The sequence below is a fragment of the Anser cygnoides genome, chromosome 16 (genome assembly GCF_040182565.1).
Source record: "Anser cygnoides isolate HZ-2024a breed goose chromosome 16, Taihu_goose_T2T_genome, whole genome shotgun sequence".
Taxonomy (NCBI): Eukaryota; Metazoa; Chordata; class Aves; order Anseriformes; family Anatidae; genus Anser; species Anser cygnoides.
In genome coordinates, this window is record NC_089888.1 from 2,002,558 (window position 1) to 2,021,699 (window position 19,142).

The following is a 19,142-nucleotide window of genomic DNA, read 5'->3' on the forward strand; positions in this document are numbered from 1 at the left end:
CACGGATCTTGGCCCTGGGCTCGCCGAAGCGAGGACGCGGGGGTGCTCAGGGCTCGGGGTGATGTGGGTGAGCCCCGGTGCTGGGGTGTTGGGTGGGGATGGGCTGGCAGAGGGGGCAGCTCCGGGACGCCCCCTCCTCGTGCTTCGAGTGCATCCTTGGGGCCAAATCCCTACTGCTGGGGCCCTTCTGGAGGCTGAGCCCCTCGGGCTGCCTCCCTCTGCCCCCCTGGAGTTGCTGTCCCCCAGCAGGACGTGGGACGTGGTCCTCTCCTGTCCCCATTCCAGCCCTGGGATGTCCCCCAGACCTTTTGGGGACACAAACGGGCTGCAGGACTGCTCCCCCCCCCCGTTGGCCACTTCAAACAGACGGAGCGACGTAAACCTGACAAGTTTTTATATGTACACAGACGTTTGTCAAACCCCCCTCCCGCCCCTCGAGACGACCCCCTCCCCCTTCCCCCGTAAAAGCCAACGAAAAAAGCATTTAAAATAAAAAGATTAAAAAAAAAAAAAAAAACCAACGATTGACCTTCCCCCCCCCCCCCAACCCCCCTCCCACACCCCCCCAAGAAAAAAACCAAAAACAGTCCCCAAATGGGTCTCAGGTGGGAAACGGGGATGTGCTGTGTCCCCAGGTGCGGTGGAGAGGGGATAAAGTGACCTCTTCAAAACTGGGTGCGGGGGGGGGAGCCGGGGAGGGGGGGGGGCGGCGGCGAGCCCCGGGCGCTCCCCAGCTCGCTCCGGCCGGCGGCGGGGACGGGGCAGGGTTCAGTAGTACGGAGCCACCCCGGGCTGCGGTGCCACCAGCCCCGGGGACAATCCTGGAGGGTGGCCCTTGTTGGGGGGGGGGGCCAGCGCTGCCCCCGGCGGCCCAGAAACCGGCCTGAGGGTTCGTAGGTAAAAAGCTAAAAACTCGGGGGGCTGGGGGGGGGGCTGGCGGGGGGGAGAGGACGGGCCGTGTGTCCCCCTCCCCGGGTGCCGCGTCCCCGCTGGGCGTCCCCGTGGCCGGCGGGTGCCCTTAGGACTCCGAGGAGGAGCGGGAGACGCTCTGGAGCAGCGATTTGTATATGGCAGAGTTCAGGAAGCGAGGGTAGGAGTCTCTGTGCATGAGCGTGTAGATCTGGAGCTGCGCGTCGTCGAAGGTGTGCGAGGACGGCTCCTGCATCTTGCGGTTGATGACCTCCCGCACCCGCGAGTCCAGGCTCACCTGGGCGGCACGGAGAGAAATCGGGGTTGGGGTGGGGGGAGCCCAGCGCCGAGCCCCCGGCCCCGACGCCCACCCTTCGGGCCAAAAGCCTGGCGGGACAGCGCCAAATGCTGGCCCCGTGGCTCCGAGGGGAGGAATTGGGGACCACCCCGGTGCCACGCACCAAAGGGGCACCGCGGCGCGCCGGCAGGGCTGCTCCATCCCCGGCAAGGTGCTGGGGAAAGGGGGGAAAGGGTTTCAAATGGGCTCGCACGGGGCTGGTTTTTTTGGGGGGGGTGCTGGCTGTCGCCCTGTCCCCTCGCTGGGCGCGGGGCTGCGGCTCGGGGTGTCCCCACCCGGGGATGCTGCAGCATCTCCTCGGCCCGCTGGTGCCCTCGTGAGGTTTCGGCCCCGCAGCACAGCCCTGCTGAGCCACGGTCCAGCGCTGCGAGGAGCTTGGGGATGGGGATGGGGATTGGGGATGGGGATGGGGACACTGCTCTGCACGAGCAAGGGGCAAAGCCCTTACCCTGTGCTGTCCCGGGGGGGGGTTGGCACGATCCCTCCGCACCCCCGCCCTCCTCCAGCTGAGCCAGGGTCCCCAGCGTGTCCCCGACGCCCCAAACAGCCGCGTGGGTGCCCTTTCCCTAACGAACCACCCCAAAAGCCTCGCTTTTAAGCCCGCGCGACCCCCTGCCCGAGCTCAGGAGGGGCCGGGCCCCCTACCTCCTTGGGCGAGAGGATGGAGATGTAGTCCTCGTAGATCATCCTGGCCTTCTCGTCGATGGTGTGTTTGTTGCACTCGGTTTTGAGCTCCTCGCACGCCAGCCAGAAGAGCATGTTCTCCTCGCTGTACTCAGTCCGCAAGAACTCCCGGAAGACGTTGCGGCCCGCCGGGCTCTTCATCAGCTTGTCGAAGGACTGTGCCCAGCCCCGCACCTCCTCGGGCGTGGGTTTGGCGCTGCGGGGTCGCCGGGGGGTGGGAAAGGCAAGGGGAAAGGGTTACCGCAGGACCGGGACACGGGATGGGACAGGAGGGCTGCGGATTCCCCACTGCATCCCCACCCGCGACTCCGTGCACATCCCCTAGAACAGGGATGGTCCCAGGACCCCACCCTGGGCCATCCCAAACGCACCCCCTGAGCTCCTGCTCGTTGCGGAGCTCCCGGAGGTCCCCAGAAGCACTCACGGGGTTTGTCCTGCCCCTGTTCGGCCAGGCCGGGCCCTGGGCTTGGTTTAAGCCGAATTTCCCCAAATGAGACCCGTTTTGCTGCCGGCCTTGCGCAAAGACAGGAGGGAGCACAGCCCCTGCCCGTGCCGAGCTGCGCCGCGGGCAGGGCGATGCGGCAGGGCTGCTCCCCGCAAACACTCCTCGCTACAGCAAGGCAGGGGCAATAATCGCTGCCGGCTAATTAATACACCCGACCCCTGGCAACGCCGCGCCTGGCGCTGCACAGGGCACCCATGGGTGGGCTGTGTGCGGGGGGGTCCGTCCCGTGCCCGAGGGAGCGGACGTTTGGTGCTGGCACCCCGGTCCCGCTCCCCGTGGGTGCCGCAGGAGGCTCGGCGCATGGTTCCCCGTGCCGTGCCATGCCAAACTGTGCCGTGCCGTGCCAAGCCGTGCCGTGCCGTGCCCCCGGCGCTGCCCCTGCACTCACCACGCTTCACAGTTTGGGATGGTCTCCAGTTTGGTCTCCCGAGACGCCCTCCATGCTCGCTCCCGGTCCTCGTTCCTAACGGGGAGACGGAAAGGTAGAAACGGGCGGCAGGGGCCGGGGCTGCTGCCCCCACCCCGTCCCCGGTAACTCCTGGCCGACAAATTTCCTCCGTGGGCACCCACATCCCGCCCCCGCGGCTCTCCCCTGGGTGCAGCAGCACCCTGCCCGCGCCCAGCACCCCGTCTCCCTTCTTGTGCAACTTCGCCCCGGTCGTGCAATGGTGTTTCCTGCGCTCGGGGCGCCGCTGAACCGGGGCCAGCACCGGGGCCGGGCAGCAGCGGCCGCAGAGGTCGGCAGCCAGGCGCAGCCGGCGAGCACCACGCCACCCGTCGCCAATACACGGCTGCAGGATGCTGCGGGCCGGGCGCTGGGCCGGGTTATCGCCCTCTCCAGCTGCCAGCGGGTCCCGGCTCGTGCAGGAAGCGTGCGGCTGGGATAAATTTGGGAAGGCAAAGGGCTGAACCCTGCGCCCTTGGTGCACCGGGGATGCACCAACCCGGAGCCGGAGCGCACGACGGAGACACCGGGGCACCGGCGTCCCCAGCTCCCCCCCCCCCCGATCCTCGCCCCCACGGTGCAAGAGGAAAGCGGCCTCCAGCCAACTTCCCCCCGGGGCCCGCGAATTTCGGAGCCCGGTGCCAACCACAGCGCTTCCTGCTTGCGACACTGCCCCTCGGCGCTCGCACACCATCGGCCCTGCAAACTTCTTCCCCCCGGCAGCGGGCGGGTGGGCGAAGCCGCCGCGCGGTGGCTGCGGCTGCGGCCACCTCCCTGCCCACGCTGTCCCCAAAGGGTTTGTCACCCGGCCCTGCCGAGCCCGGGGATGGCTCGCGCCGGTCCTCGCTCGCTTTCTGCGAGGCTTTTCTGTCCCGCCTCTGCTCGTGAGCTCTTGCAGGCACCGAGGAGGGAGGCAGGGAGGTGGCACGCTGCCCGTGCCCGGGTGTCACCGAGCCTGGGGCTGGCTGCGAGGGGAGCTGCTCTGGGGCCTCGCTGCGTTTTGGAGCGAAAATCGGAGGAAACGAAGCCAGTGAGGAGACGGGGCCCCAAGGACACAGCAGAGGCTTGCGGGGCCACGGTGTGGCGGTGCTGCGGAGGCGCCGGGGGTTTGCAGAGGACTGCCGCACCGGCGCTGGGGTGTGCTGTGGGGCTGCACGGCGCTCAGCTCCGGGTCGGGATGCTCTCGGTGGCCGCAAAGCCTGAAGCTGCTGCGAAATCACCAGGGATCTCAGTGGGCTGACGCGGAGGACGGAGAAGAGCAGACGGGCTCCCCAAAATCCGGTCATCCGGCGACAAAAGGGAGCCGGGAATCCTCGGAGAGTTGGGGAGGCGCAGCCGAAGGCGAGCAGCTGGCGGTGGCCTGGCTTCGGGCAGCACCGGGGCCCGGCTCTGCACAGCACCATGCACTGAGGTCCCTCTGCCCGGTCGTGAGACCTGCCCAGAGCGGCCGGGTGCCCTGGGGGGGGGGGGCCAGGTTTGGGATGAAGCAGGAGGGCAGCGGGGGCCCAGCTCCTCGCTCTGCTGCCGCCCGCTTCCCACGCGCAGCCCGGCCGGGGCCTTCCAGCCCCAGCGGCGCCCTTAACGCAGCGCGGGGCGAGGGTTCCCGATGCTGCTTTCCGCTCTAGATATTTTAAAAGCCTTGGCTGAAGGGAACGAGCCGTGGTGCGCCGAGGCTTGGCTCCGCAGCGCGAGCTCCCCGGGCTCTGCACAGAGGCGAGCAACGTGTGCTCCCCGCAACAGCCCCCCTGATTTCCCGGTCCCCTCCGGGTACAAACACCGCCTCCAAACCCCGTGCACACCCTTTCTGGTCGCAGCACCCGCTCGGCTTTCAGCTGCCGGCCGAACACGAGCACACAAACATCCCGGAGGTGAGAGGGGCTGGCTCCATCCCGGCCGCGCTCCCGCACCCGCTGCCCACGGGGCTGCGACCAAAAGGCTGCTGAGCACCCCGGGGTGGGGGCTGCTGTGGGAACCTGTCCCCCCTGGGGTCCTGTCCCCCATATCCCGCGCACCTCCTCGGGCAGGGGCCGCATCCAAGCCCTTGGTGCTGCGCAAACCACGGAGGACCAGGAGCGACCCCCTCGCGCCTCCCGTGCGCGCGGCCAGGACGCCGCCGGCGCGTTTCGGACCACGCGGGGACGGGGGGGGGACACGGCGGGCCGGGGGGGGACACACACGTACCACGAGCAACTGCAGCAGCAGCACCAGCAGAAGCAGCAGGCGTTGGGGCGGTGGTTGCTGGCGGGTTGCACCGTTGTCGGAGAAGTCTCATGCCGGGACATCGGAAGGGGTGTCTCTGCGGACGCGGGTCCTGCGTACTGGAAGGCAGAGGAGGGCACGGGGCGGGTGAGCGAGCTGCAGGCAGGACACCGGCACCAGCATCCCCCACCCCAAAAAGCAGCTTTTGGGTCCGCGTTGGGGGCAACGACACCTCGGAGCTCAAACGCACCCGAGGGGCAGCCCCAGGGCAGCTCCCCGCTGCAGGCAGGAGGCCCCAAAACCCTCTGCGCGTGGGCAAACCGCTGTCCCCATCGCTCCGGCCCAGCACTGCGATGCCTCGGGCTCTTCCCCCCGCTACGAACACGGAGGTGAACGCGGGACCCCAGCACCGTGACTTATTTTGGGCTCCCCCCGTTGCCATCCCAGCCGTCAGCCAGCCCCGAGCCTTCGCCCCCGCCGCCGCCCCGGTCTCCGTCTCACCTGCGTCCCAGCCTCATACACGGTGGACGTGGGGGGGTCGTGCTGCGGGGGCCCTTCTGCTGCTCGCCGCTCCTCCCAGGCTGCGGGTCCTGACCCGTGGCGCCGACGCGGCCCCGCTAGCGTCCCTGCAGCCTCCTGGATGGAGCCTGCGGGAAGCGAGAGGGGGGGCACCGCGTTACCCCCGCGGCGAGCGCCGATCCCGCCGGGGAGCAGCTCGGGCAGGGCCGCTCCATGCCGGGAAGGGCCCGCCGCAGGCTGCGGGCTGGGGCACGGCAGGCAGGCAGGCAGAAACGGTGCGAGAAAAGGAAGTGAAAAGGAAAGGAGGAGGGGAAAGCAAGGCAGCGGGCGCTCCGGCTGCCCCACGCCGCGCTGCGACCCCTCCCGTGCGCTGCTGGCAGGGTGACGGCTGCGCCCTGCCGGGCACCCACGGGTGCGGGGCTCCTGGGGGGCTGCTCTGGGCTGGCCGCGGGTTCGATGCCCCCGAATCTTGGCTCTGCCCTGCTGCGTTTGGCTACACAAAGGGGGTCGGGGGTGCCGAGCCCTGCACGCAGCAGCGGGGCCAGGCGGGGAGCGGGGCTGAGCCTCGTGTGCCCCCGGCCGTGCCCCGTGCCATGGCTGTGCCACGGCCGGACCCCGGCGGCGCATTTTGGGGATGGGGAAGTCGGAGCCGCTCCGCGGCATCATGTGAGTGGAAGGAACCGGGGGGGGGGGGAAGTTCTCCGAGCTCCCGGCACTAAACCAGACCCGACGGGTGCCAAGTGGTGGCCGAGCCCCGAGCTCTCCATTGCGGCTCACCCCGCTCGCCTGCCCCACGGCCCCCGGCAGCCCTGGCCCGAAGCAGCCCCGACCCCACCGCCCCTTGTCCCATCACCCAGGGTCAACATCCTGCCTCAGCCCCAGGTCCAGGCTGCAGGACAGGGCCGTCCCCAGGTTTTGGGGACAGGCCGAGCGGGGGGATGCCGGTGGCGGGCGCTCGGAGCCGTGCACCAAGGCTGCAAGGGCCGGGGGCTGCGGTCGCCCCCTCCCCGGGCACGGCCACCCCATGGCAGAGCCTTCAGCGAGCTCCTGGCCCCGGCCCTTGAAACCCTCCCGCTGGCTCCCCTCGCTCCCACAGGAACTAAAAAGGAGCGAGGCTGTGTTTCTCTCCCAATTGTCCCTATTTATAGACCCGAGTGCTGGCAGGACGGCTGTGACCTTGTCACCCGGCTCGGCAGCGGGCTCTGCGCCCTCAGACAGCCGCTGCTGTCAGGTGCATTTAAAAATCCTCGTTTGTTTTTTTTTTTTCTTTTTTCCCCTTTGCTTTGCTTCTCCCAGACCGACGCCCCCTTCGCCCCCACCAGCCGCTCTCCCCCCTGCCCGCAGGCAGCAAAAATCCCACAGCAAGCCGGCAGGGACTGGGGCGCGAATTATAGCAACGGGGCGAAGGTGGGGGAAAGCTGGGTGCTGGGAACACCCTGCCGCAGGCGGCCCCGGGGGCGAAGAGCAGGAGGCCGTGGGGTGGCCGAGGGTTGGGGACAGGGGGACGGGGCCGCAGGGATGGGGCCACCGGGGCCGGCGGATCAGGAAGCGGGGCCGCGCGGTGCGAGAGCCTACGGGCGCCGGAGGGGAGGCGCGGGTGCGCACGAGGCTGCGAAAAGAGGAAGGCGGACGAAAAAGGGGACGTTTCCCAAGCAGAGGCGAGAGACGCCCCGACAGCCACCCTCGTCCCCACCCAGGCAGCTCCCCGAGCTCCCCAGGGGCTTCGCCGGTGCTGCCCCTTGCCCGGGGAGGCAGCCGCGGCACCCGGCCTCGGGGTCCCTGCGTGCTAGGTGTCTCCAAACCACGGCATCTTGTGCCCCCATGACGTCCTCGCTGAGCCCAGTGCCGCCCCGCGGCTCTCCCCATCCCAACGCAGAGCGCGACGAGGACGGGGCCGTGCCGCCCCGGTGCCTTTCACCGCTCCGAGCCCCCGTTCGGCTGCGCGCGACAGAAGCTACCCAAAACCGCTCTGGAAGGGAAACGTCCCCTTCCCCAGACCGGCTGCCTCCTTACCGGGGCCGCCATGGTGTCAGCTCGGCCCCCAGGCACCATGTGCACGGCCGGCCCTGGGCAAAGGCACCAAAATCGCCCCGCGACGGCTGCAAGAGGCCCCGCGCGCCCCGACACCGCGCAGCAAGGCCACGGCGAGCGCTGACCCAAGCGATGGGGGTGATGCCCCCGCACGCACCCCGTGCTCCCCGAGCTGGGCACGGTGCCTGGAGCCACCCTGGCAGCGCCGTGGCATCCTCCTCCTCCTCCTCCTCCTCCTCCTCCTCCTCCTCCTCCTCCTCCTCCTCCTCCTATCTCCGGCCACAAATCGGGGCACAACCGAGCGCCGCGCCCCGCGCCCGCCCCGGCCCCACCTCGCCGAGCCCCCCTGCACCCACCCGGCCCCCGTGGGGACGTCCCAGGGGCAGCCCCAGCGTCCCCAAGGGGCCACCACCGCAGCGCATCCGTCCGCGTACCTGCGCTCCGGCCATCGCCACGCCGCCGCCGGCACCCGGCTGGGCTCGGCCCGGCAGCCTCAGCGGGAGCGCGGCATCGCCCGGCTCGGCGGGCAGGGAGACGGGAGAGAAGAGAAGAAAGTAAGAGAAAAGAAAAGAAGCCGAACACATCCTCTCACAGGAAAGGGAGTGGTAAGGGAAGTGGCAAACTCAAACGAAGAGTTCAGACCTTTTTTGGGAAAGCCCCGCCAAGGCCCGGCTGCTCTCCCCGCCGCTGCTCCGTGCCGGCCAAGAGCCGCGGGCGCCCGCTCGGGTGGCACGGGAGGGCAGCGCCACGGGCACCGGGCAGCCCGGGGGCACGGGGAGCCTCGGTGGCGGCGGCGGCGGGGCCGTGCTTTCTTCCTGCTTCCTCCCCTCGGCTGCCTCCTGCCGATGCCGTAAGCGTGAGAGCAGCGTGGGGACAGGGCTGTCCCGGCGGTGCCGCGCGCCCACCGCGGTGCCGGGCGTTTTGGGCATGGTGGGGACGGTCAGGGCGCGCCGGCGGTGGAGCAGCCCCGCAGCCGAGGAAGCGGCCCCCGCGAGGAGCCGAGCGAGCCTAAGCGATGCAAGGATCCGTCCCGAGCACTTCGAAGAGCCCGTGGTTTCCACCGCGCCTGCGCCCCAGGATTTTTCGGGTCTCCGGAGCCTCCCAGGGCTCTGCCCGCGGGGCGAGGAATTCGGTGGCGGGCGAGCGGGGCCGGTGAAGCCGGGCGGGCTGAGTCAGAGCCTCGCACGGTGCCTTCTAGCAGCATCTGCGCGAAACAGGGATGCGCCAGCCTGCTTGACATGCAGAGTAGAGCTGAACTCCCTCGGCCAAGAGTGACTCACAAACAAAGTTGTTTGGTTTTTTTTTTCCTCTTTAGAAAAAAAAAAAAAACACGAGAGAGAAAAATCAGACGCGCGACCTCAGCTTCCTTGATTGAATTTGCCCTCGGCAGCGCTGCGGGCGGAGGGGGCTCCACCCCCGGCTCTGGGTGCAGACACCGGGCACGGCCCCGTTCAGCCACGAGAAGAGCCAAGGGGCCGTGGCGATGGCAGCGTGCCCTGCTCGGCCACCCCAGGGCAGCTCCGAGCCCCGGCCGCAGCACGCGCCCGTTATCAGCCCGGCCCAGCGCCCTGCCCGCTGCCTCTCCTTCCCCGGGGGGCCGCCGGCTGTTATCTCCTCCCGACGCCGCGCACCCCAGCGCCCAAAACCAAAGCGGCCGCATCGGCACCATCCCAGGGCCGAGCCACGCACCGCAGCGGGGTGGGAAGCCCCCCGCAAAGTCCCCCAGCGTTTCAGCAGCTTTTTTTCCTGCACCTTGGCCCCGCGGTGGGGTACGGCACCGGGTGGGGATGCTGCGGGGCCGGGACTCCCGCCAGGCACCTGCATTTCCCAGTGCGCCCAGACAGTGCCTGGGGAGCCGGAGCTGGGGCTTCGCCGCCGGGCCTCATCCTGCACCGCCTGCGGGGACCGGAGCAGCTGAGCAGCGCCGCGCTCCTGGAGGCTGTCGGGGCTCCTTGGGTGGGGACGTTTTGTTTCTCCGGGCGCAGAGCGCCTCGCACCCGAAGCTCGTTTATTTTCCATGGGGTTTCCCTTTCCAGCTCCCAGACCCGCGTGGGAGCCCCCAGCACCCCCAGCTCGCTGGGCACCGCCTGGCACCAAAACCAGTTTTGTTTTCCACCACGGCCGTTAGTTTTCTGCCGAAGGAGGGAGCATCCCTTTGTATTTTAGGGGTCAAAGAGGTAAGGCCAAGCTGGACCCGCAGCCATATGAGCTCTGCTGCCCCAGAGGGGCTGCAAAACACCTGGAGGTCGTGCCCCCCACTGCCACCCGTGGAACCGTCCCCACGGGATGGTGCGGGGACACCGCGGGGCTCGTCCTCACCATGCCTCCCGCAGCCCTCCCGGCTTCTAGCGTGCGCAACCTCAGCACCTCTGACCTCTGCCAAACCTGCCAAATCCATCTGGAATCGGCCACCGGGCCCAGAGAGCCGTGGGCCAGCCCCGTGGGCAGCCCCAGCGGGTGGCAGCGGGGCCGGGACCCCCGGGACCCCCTCTCCCAGGGCTGCCCCATGGGCACACGGCGCCGCCGAGCCCCACAGCTGCCTCCCGCCCCCGCAGCCTGCCCCAGCCACCTGCCGGCACACAGGAAGTTTTAGGAGCTATTCTTAGCCACTGTTTTTTTGTGTTTTCTTTTTTTTTTTTTTTCTCTCCCTTCAACAATTAGAAAAGGACTAAAAAGGCTGGGCTCCAGCCCCCGCACCGGCCTGGTGTCCTACGGGCACAGGGCAAGGCTGACCCTGGATGCTACCAGGAGGTGCCAGCGCTGCCCACGACCGCAGCCGGGCACCGGCCGGATCCGGGGACCCGTGGCCCCACGGGGACGGGGGTGGAGGTGACGCTCCCACATCTGCGCCTCCCCACCGCCCTGCCCAGCGCCGGCACCGCCAGCACCCGCAGAGGCACCCGCGCACGTGGCGGAGGCGGCGGCAGCGAGCGGATGCCTCCGGGGGAGCCCGGCTGTGATTTTTCTGCCACCCGCTACGGCGGGGGAGAGGCAGGGCCTGCCGACAGGAAGGAGGAGATGCTGCACGCGGCGCTCGGTTTGTCCCAGCACCTCCCTCGGCTTTAGCACCGGGTATTTCTGCAGCGAGCGTCCTCCGAGCCAAAAGCCGTCGCTGTTCTCCCCAAAACGCCCCAGCGAACGCGCCCCGAGCGGACGCGCAGCCGGCAGCCTCCCCTTCGGCCCCGGCTCCTGCACAGAAACGTGGCTAATTATTTCACGGCGTTAAAAATAGCACCCGCGACAATCAGCCGGGGGATTTAATAAGGCAAGCCCTGACAATTATGTTTCTATTAGGAGAGGTACCGTGGCGTTGTTAAGGCAGGCTCCCGTTAAGCACTCGGTAATGATCCACGCGAAAGGAGAAAGATCCCGGTAATCAATACCCGGCGAGGGCTAAAACGCACGGACCGAGCCCGGAGGCTGGCAGGAGAGAGGGAACGAGGGAAGGGAGGGAAGAAGCGTCGGCGCGGCCGCAGCTCCAGCCCCGGGTTGCAGCGGGAGGCGGCAGGACTGGTCGGGCACCTCGAGCAGGCAGAGCCGGGCGGGCAGCGCCCGGTGCCGAGCATCCCCGGCCCCAGCGCCTGCACCGTGCACCGAGACGCCAGCATCGGCGGGAGCCGGCCGTGGGTAACCCCCCTGTGTGAGAGGAGAGCACGGCGAGGATCTGCTCCCGCCGGGCTTTGTCCTGCAGGAGCCCAGGTGGGGTGCCGGGGAGCGGGGGGACACCGCCCGACCCCATCCACACGCAGCCGGGAGCGCGTGGCATGGCTCCGCCGGGATTCGGGGTCATTTGGGGGCTTGGGGAGCGCAAGAGAAGAAGAGGAGGAATCGACCTTCCCGAGGAAATGAGGAACCAGGAGGATAAACCCCGCAGCGAGGTGAAAGGATGGGGAAAACCCCTGCGTGCCGGGGAGCGCTGGATCAAAGGGCTCGCTTACCGCGGCTCCGAGCGCTCGCCGACGGGCGACGTTCCCCCCAGCCCCGGGATGAGACCGAACCCCCGTTGGGAAGCTGCTGGCTGGTTTTGGGGACCCGCACCCGGTGCTTTGGGATCCTGAGCTGGCACGGGCGGGAGGTGGCTCCGGACACACCGAGGACGCGTCCGGCCCCGCTCTCCTTGATGTGGTCAGGGCAGGGCTGTGCTCAGCAGCCGCTCGCCTGGCGCAGGGACCGGCCGGGGCCACGCCACCCCCACGGCCGGGGGCTCAGGGAAACACCTCCCAAATGCCGCACACGGGAGGTGTCGGCTCCGCTTGGCTGCTAGAGCCCAGCAGGCCCCTGCCCTGCGGACGCCTGCCAGCCCCTCTGCTGCCCCCATCCGCGGGGCACCCCCCAAGGAGAGCGTCCTGCGGGCTGACAGCCCGGGCAGGGGAGATTTGGTGACCTGACTCCTGGTCCCAGCTCTGGAGCACCCCGGGGGACGCAGGTGACCCCCGCACTGCCAGCACAGCGGTGATGCTCTGCCCTGCCCTGGCCCTGCTGAGCACCGGGGAGCTCTGCGAGCGGCTCGCATCCTCCGAGGGCAGCCCCGGGGGTGATTTAAAAACCCAAACCAAAGGGGAAGAAAGGCCGCGGGGTTCGGCTCGGCCACCCCCGGGGAGGAGCTGGCAGCGGCAGAGGAAGGAAGCGCTGTCACCCTGCACGGCCCCTGCGCCACGGGGACAGCCCACGGCCGCTGCTTTCTGCGCAGGCACCTCCGGCACCGGCACAGCCGCTGGATGCATCCTGCTCCGGCTGGGGCAGCCCGGGCACGGCGGGGTGCTCACTGCAGCTCCCCGGGCCGTGGCATCGCAGGGGTGGCCCTCGCTGGGGACCTCAGCGAGTCCCCTGGTGTGACAGGCCACGCCGGTCCCCTTTTGGAGCCCTGGAGGCGAGGGAGGCCCAGGGGATGCCGCAGGGCTCGGCTGTGCCCGTTGGAGGACACGGGAGCTCGCCTGCCACCGCTGTCACGGCAATGCCCAGCACCAAATCCCCTCTGCCAGCTCCCTCCTCGTGGAGAAAGCCGCGCCGGGCTCACGAGCGGTGTCTTTCCTCATTTCTTCTTTGTTTTCCAAGGCTGGCACGAAGCTCTCCCTTCCTTTTCCGGGGTTGCTGCCCGCTAATGCCAATATGCGGCTGTTTGCTCTTCTCCTGCCCTTTGCACTGACACGCTGCTCGGGCATTCCTCCTCCTGCTCGAGGAAACTCCCCAAGCCCCCATCGGCTTCACGTCTGCAGGAGGGGGAGCAATGGGAAAAAACTCACACCCTCAGCCCCAAACAGCTTTGCCGGCTCCCCGAGTCCCCTCTGTATAGGGCCAGCAGCAAATTCGGCTCCGGGAGGGCTCCCGGCCCCCGGCGCCCATCCCGCCGGCCGCAGCCTCCCCTGCCTTGTGCCCGGGCGAGTGCTGACAAGCGAGGCAGGAGCGTGGAAAAGCTCCGTCCCCAAAGCGAGCGGATCCTCGCAGTCTGAGCAAGGAGCCCTCAGAAGGTCAGCCGAGAGCAGGCGAGGCTGTTTCCAAGGGTGGTTAGAGAACTGGAAGGGCGGCTTGTTCTGAAACGCTCCCATGCGTTTCCCCGCCGCCAGGAAACCCCCTTTTTTCCATGCCCGAGATGAATATTCAAGCTGAACCCCAAAGGACTTTGTAGTTCTCCTTGCTGGTGCTGCTCCGCCCTCCCCGGGGTTGTAGCCCTGCTTCCACAGACGGCCGGGGGCAGGAGGCCGTGCAGGACCAGGACCCGGGGGGGGGGAGGCAGAGCGACCCCTGCTTTGATGCTGAGCTCCGTGGCCCTGTGCACCCGACGGAGCCGACGGCGTGGGCCGGGGGCTCTCCCCTCCCCGCGTGCCTCTGCATTCACCTGGCTCCAGCAGGAGCCCAGCTTTTGGTTTTCTCTTCGGTTTCACCCCAAAGCCACCAGCTGCTGGGTCCCCGGGGTGCCACGCGGCACCTGGGTGGCTGCACAGGGGGACGCATCCAGGGCACGGGCACGCTCGTCCCCAGCACGCACGCACGGCTGGATTGGAGGCACCTGATCCCTCCAGGAGGTTGGGGCTGTCCCGAAAAGGCTCACGGGCTGTCGGCCACAAACCACTCCACGGCTCTGCACGGCTCAGCACCACCACGGCAAGCAGGATTTGAGGCTTTCTGCGGGTCAAGCTCCCCGTGGAGCAACCCCAGCCGGCACAGAGAGCGGCCCCGGCCCCGTGGGCTGCCACGAACAGGCTCACTGCAACAGCTAAAAAGCACAGGTGTCCCCAGCGCTGGCCGGGCCCGGCTTGTGGTGAAGGATAACGGAAGAAAACAGGGAAATTAAAACTGCTCGGGTGCCCCCTGATGATAGGGAGGGGAGCAGGAGGGACTGCAGCACGGGGTGGCACATGGGGAAGTAGACGGGGGAAATAAATGGACTGGGCAAGCCCAGCTGTGATGGAAATGAGCTGGAAGAGGCTCACGGAGCGCTCAGCAGCTGGGGCACAGGGTGAGACGCTTGTGGGGCTGATGCCTGCACGCTGAGCTTTCTGGAGCAGGGACGGCGACGTCCCCACGGAGCTGCCAGGTCGGGGCTGCGGCGGGGCTGCCGGCGGGCTCAGCACCTTCCCCTCTTGCACCACACAAGGTGTTGGTCGCCGTTCCCCCGTCTTTTCCTCCCCATACGGCTGAAAATCGTTGTTGGAACAAGTTGGAGGGCAAAAAAATAACCGGTGGCGATATCCAATCTCATTTCTTCCCCCAAATTAAGAAGCAGCGATTAAATAACGTCCATAAACAACTGGCTTTAGGTCCTCCCCCCCCCTCTGACCAGCTTCTGTAATGGAAACGCGCAGAGATGTGCAGAGACGAACGAGGAACTGAGTAATAGGAAGTCTCGGCGAGGCCGCGGGCACGGGGTAACCCGGAAGCGTCTGCGATCCCAGGCGAAGCCCGAAGCTGCGCCCCGCGGCGATGCCGCCTCCGGCACGGCCCGTCCGTGGTGGCTGCTCTGTTTTTGGGGTGCTGACTCCTGGCCGGGGGGGGGGTTCGGTGCAAGAAACCAGCCCGAGAAGCAGCAGGCGCTGGCGGGGAAGGCGCGGCGCAGGGTCCCCTCCGGGATGGCCGAGGAACGGAGCCCGAAGCGCGCGCGGCGATCCCACCTCCTCTGGAGCTGCCTTTCCAAAGTCGTTTTTTTATCCAGAGGATAAAAGCTTGGAGGAAAGGAGGAAAAGCCACGGCAGCCGCTGCCCGTTCCCTGCAGAGGTCGAGGAGCTTCTGGCCTGGATGGGCCAAAAGCACCGGCGAGTGCCAGGGGCACGGCGCTGCTCCGCCACTCCGTGCCCGGGGGGTCGCCGGAGTGCAGAGGGAAGCGCCGTGAGCGTGGAGCTCCCCGTGCCCTTTGCATGGGCCCAGTTGAAACTCAAGATGCTGTAGCCCGAGTCGAGCCTAAGAGTGAGATTAGAACCAAAGAGAAGCAAAGACAGGAGAGGATGCACTTTGGGAGGTGGCAGAGACGTGCTACTCCTGTACCGTGGGCAGCTCAGCATTAACTACCCCGCCGAGGTATTTTTCTCCCTTGCTCTCTCTGGGTTTGAGTAGCATTATCAGATTATCTCCCTTCGGTTCCTTTTTTTGTTGTTGTTGTTGTTTAACAACAATATCAAAACGGGCACCCAGACCCTGATTGAAATATATTCGAGTCACTAAATCCCTTCTTCTCCACTATAATCTTATGAGGTGGAGTTTGTTTAATTGCCGAAGAACACGACTGTATTTTGATTAGCGGCTTGAGTCATTTGTGGGGAAGGGCTGACGCGGAGGAGCTAAAATCCTTGTAGGGAAATCTGATGTGGCGCTCTCCCCCGGGAGACATTCTGAAATATGTGCCCACTGGGGCGACCCGTGTTCCCAACGAGCACGATATCCACCAGGGCAGCAAACACCACGGGCTCGGCGCATCCGGCGCGCCACGGGACGAGCGTCTCTATCGACCGGGACGGTGGCGACGCATCCGGAGGGGAACGAACTCCCCTCGCAGCAGCGGGGGAAATCCCTCCCACTCACTTAACACTTTTTTTTTTTTTTTTGGGTTGTTGTTGTTTAGTTTCTTAAAGAAGGCCACGGATCCGTGCCAGAGCAGCCTCATGGAAGCGGCGGGGAGAGAGAGGGAGCTCCCCGGGGTTGGGGTGGGGGGGGGAACCTCTCCGCGCCCCGCCGTGTGCCGCCGGCCGCCCGCGGCGCAGCTCCGCCGGCCGAGCCTGGCCCTCTCCATCCCTCGGCCACGGGGACGCGGCGCCAAGCGGCGGCACCACCCCGCTGCCACGGCGCCCACGTGATGGGCTCGTGTTGGGCGACGGGCAGATGTCGCATCCCCATGGTGGGGGGGGACACGGCCCCGGGCACCGTCGAGCCAGGTCCCCCTGCCCAGAGCTCCTCCGGCGGTGCTGGGGGACCCGTTGGGGACCGGAGCCCGCGGGCGCCCTGACCTCAGCCAACCTCCCCGAGAGCCGCGTGGCCCCAGCCGGCGAGGTCGGGGCTCCCCGGTGCTGCTGCTCGTCGCGGTGGGGCACGGCACCCCCTCGGCGTCAGGGACCACGCAGGGACCCAGGCGTCCTGCCCAGGATGCTCCAGCGCTGCCCTGGCGCACACCTGTGGGTGCAGCGAGGTCGGGGAGGCCTCCAAGGTTTTGGGGGGGGGGGGGAACCCAAGGCAAGCAGCCCCCCCCCCCCCCAAGGCTGGGCAAGCCCTGGTGCAGCCGGCCCCCTCCTTCCTCCTTCCTCCTCCATCCTCCTCTTCCTCGCAGGGGCCCTGCCCTCCCCCGGGGGCGATGCGGCGGGGAAGCCACCCCCCCCCCCCCCTTTTTTTTGCTCGGTTCGCCGGGTCCCCGCGGAGCACCCCGCTACGGGCAGCAGCCCCCTCGGCCCCGGGGGTGGGGGGGGTGGGGGTTTGGTGACAGCGGACAGCAGGACAGCAGGACAGCCGGCCACAGGGCCAGCAGGACGCACGGCCAGCAGCCCGAGCTCTCCATCAGCCCCCCCCCCAGCGCCCCGCCGTGCATGTGGCCGGGGCTGGGGGGGAGGAGGAGGAGGAGGAGAGGGAGGAAGAGGAGGGGAAGGGAGGATGCACGTTCAGGGGGGAGCGCGCACGGAGGGGCGGCGTGGAGAAGGGAGGAGGGGGTGGGGGGGGGGGGTCACCGATTTTTGGAGCGGGGTGGGGGGGGGTCCACGGCAATACACGAAGGAGGGGAGGGCGGCGGGCCCGTGCGTCTGTGTCCGTGCCCCCACCCCCCCCCATTTTTTTTTTTTTCCCAAAAAAAAAAAAAAAAAAAACAAGCCCAGCCCGGGGTTGGGAGGGGGGGGGGGGGGGTTTAGGGGGGGGGGTACTCACGGGCCGGGCATCCGCGCTGCCGCCGCCCAGCAGCGCCGTCCGCTGCCGCCGCTGCCCCGCTGCCCCCCGGCCGCCGCCGCCGCTGCGCTGCCGCCGCCGGGCTCGGCACCGGAGGGTGGTGGGGGGGGGTGGGGGGGGGGGGGAGGTGGGGTTGGGGGGGGGGGGGGGGGGAGAGAGAGAGAGGGAGAGGGAGAGGCAACGGGAGCGGAGCGGAGCCGAGCCGAGCCGAGGCACTGCGCACGCGTTTCCCGGCCCCTGCGCTTGACTTCCTAAAGCAATTGCAGCCCCGGCACTTCCTCGCGTCAAAACACAGCGGAGCGGACACGAGGGGACGGAGCCGGCGGCGCTCGGGGCTGGGTTCTGCTCCCGAACGGTGCCTTGGGGTGCCAGCACCGGTACCTCCCAGTACGCAGCGGTGGGCAGCAGCGGCGGTGAGCAGCCGTGCTGGGGTCCCGCACGAGCAGCCGGGCTGGGATCCCGCACCGGTACCGTGCAGCCGGTACCCTGCGCCAGCACCCAGCAGCACACGCCCAGTGCTGGTGTCCTGTGGCAGCACACGGGGCTGGGACCCTGCGCCGGTATCCCGAGCACGATGCCCTCACCAGCACCCGGCACGTTTGCACCGGCACCCAGCACCATGATCCCAAAACCCTACCCGGCACTGCGATCCCAAAACCGGCACCCTACCCATCACCGTGATCCCCAAAACTGGCACCCTACCCGGCACTATAATCCCCAAACTGGCACCATACCCGGGTAGGGTAGGCACTGTGATCCCCAAACTGGCACCCTACCCGGCACTGTGATCCCCAAACTGGCACCCTACCCAGCACCGTCATCCCCAAACTGGCACCCTGCACCAGCAATCAATACGAGCACCCTGCACCAGCACCCGCCACGTGCACCCAGCACCCAGTGCTCTGCACCAGCACCGAGTGTCTCGCGCGCTGTACCCAGCGTTGCCCCAGCACCCTGCAAGCTGCAGCAGCACCCAGTATAGGTGCCCTGCACCCAGTATTGGTGCCCTGCACCAGCACCCTGCAGGCTGGACCCAGCATCATCCCCCGCACCAGCACCCAGCCGGCCCCGCGCTGTGCCTCCCCATGGGAGCACAAGGAGGGAGGTGTCCCCTCCGCACTCTCCTGCTGAGGCTTCCCCCAAATGCGTGGGGAAGGGAAGGTGCTGGAGGTCCCCCTGCCTCTGTGGGGTCCTGGCCTGTCCCCATAGCATGGGGCTGCTGAGAGCGGAGCTGCCCCAGAGGCTGCTTCCCTGACTGAGTCCCTGCCAAGGAGCGGCTTTCCCTAAATCAGTGGTTTCTCTGCCTTTTTTTTTTTCTATTTTTTTTTTTAAGGGGGATTATGCATCGCTAAAAATAAAGTGTGATAAAACTTTGGGAGAGAAAAGAGGCATAAAAATTTCATGATCGTGCCAGCCAGGGAAATTATCCCACTTTATTATTTAAAACCTCATTAAAACCCATTTCCCTGGGAGAGACAATGATCAAACCACCGTCTATTTCAATCCCTGAGACGTGCACTCTGCTACGTGGGGAAAGCGTTTAAAATAGGCCTTTACATGTGACTGCTGAGCTGAAAACCCCAACCCCGACCCCTTCCCGTGCAAGCAGCATCTCGGAGCCGAGACCCCTGCCCCTGTGCAGGCGGGTCACACAGTCCCGCTGCGCCTCCTGCCATTTCGGCATACTCTTTGGATTTTCCTGTTTTCACCCCTGCAGCACACTCGCTACAAAGAGTTTGCTCAGGGCAGACCTGGGCAAGGGCCCTTCCAGTTGTAACTTTCCCAAATCTTCGTTCTGAGCAGCTCCAGCGCCGGGTGGCTGCTCCCTCGTGCTGCGCGGGGCTGCCAGCTCCCGGCTTTGCTTTAGCGGTTCATTTAGCTGGGAGCTTGCAAGCGCCTGTAAAGCCTCCCACGTCTCCAGGAACTGCTTTATAGTGTGTGTTTGGGATTTGTAGAAATCCCCGTGCATATTTGGGCTGGCGAGTCGTTGTGATTCTTGGGCCAGACGTCCCTTCAGATGGTGACAAAGCCAGGAGCGTTTGATGTGAAGGAGGTCGCCTTTTGAAAGAGAAAGCGTGAACGGGGAGAAGGTGTGCGGAGCTCCCAAATCACCAGCAAAGTAGCCTGGTCAATGAACA

The 19,142-nt window shown here is 67.3% G+C and overlaps 1 protein-coding gene across 4 annotated transcripts; it reads right to left on the reverse strand.

Moving 5' to 3' along the window:
• Window positions 1–539: 539 nt before the first annotated feature.
• Window positions 540–17,119, reverse strand: RGS19 (regulator of G protein signaling 19). 4 transcript variants are annotated; one of them, XM_066978212.1, is made up of 6 exons: window positions 16,987–17,119; window positions 5,602–5,747; window positions 5,083–5,219; window positions 2,845–2,919; window positions 1,913–2,147; window positions 540–1,207 (listed from the first exon to the last, which is right to left on the reverse strand). In XM_066978212.1, exons 3-6 carry the CDS (start codon window positions 5,181–5,183, stop codon window positions 1,019–1,021), a joined length of 600 nt encoding a protein of 199 aa, XP_066834313.1. In that variant the 5' UTR covers window positions 5,184–5,219; window positions 5,602–5,747; window positions 16,987–17,119; the 3' UTR covers window positions 540–1,018. The 4 variants fall into 4 exon arrangements, with proteins under 4 accessions (XP_066834313.1, XP_066834311.1, XP_066834312.1 ...); XM_066978210.1 differs by lacking the exon at window positions 16,987–17,119 and adding an exon at window positions 8,293–8,551; XM_066978211.1 differs by lacking the exon at window positions 16,987–17,119 and adding an exon at window positions 8,085–8,236.
• Window positions 17,120–19,142: the final 2,023 nt, after the last annotated feature.

Excerpts from the sequence above, each read along its gene's own strand:
- RGS19 (XM_066978212.1), bottom strand. The coding sequence starts at position 5,183 with ATGTCCCGGCATGAGACTTCTCCGACAACGGTGCAACCCGCCAGCAAC. Across the intron at positions 2,920-5,082 it reads TGCTGCTGCAGTTGCTCGTG|GAACGAGGACCGGGAGCGAG; the intron begins GTACGTGTGTGT and ends TCTCCCCGTTAG. Across the intron at positions 2,148-2,844 it reads ATCCCAAACTGTGAAGCGTG|CGCCAAACCCACGCCCGAGG; the intron begins GTGAGTGCAGGG and ends GCGACCCCGCAG.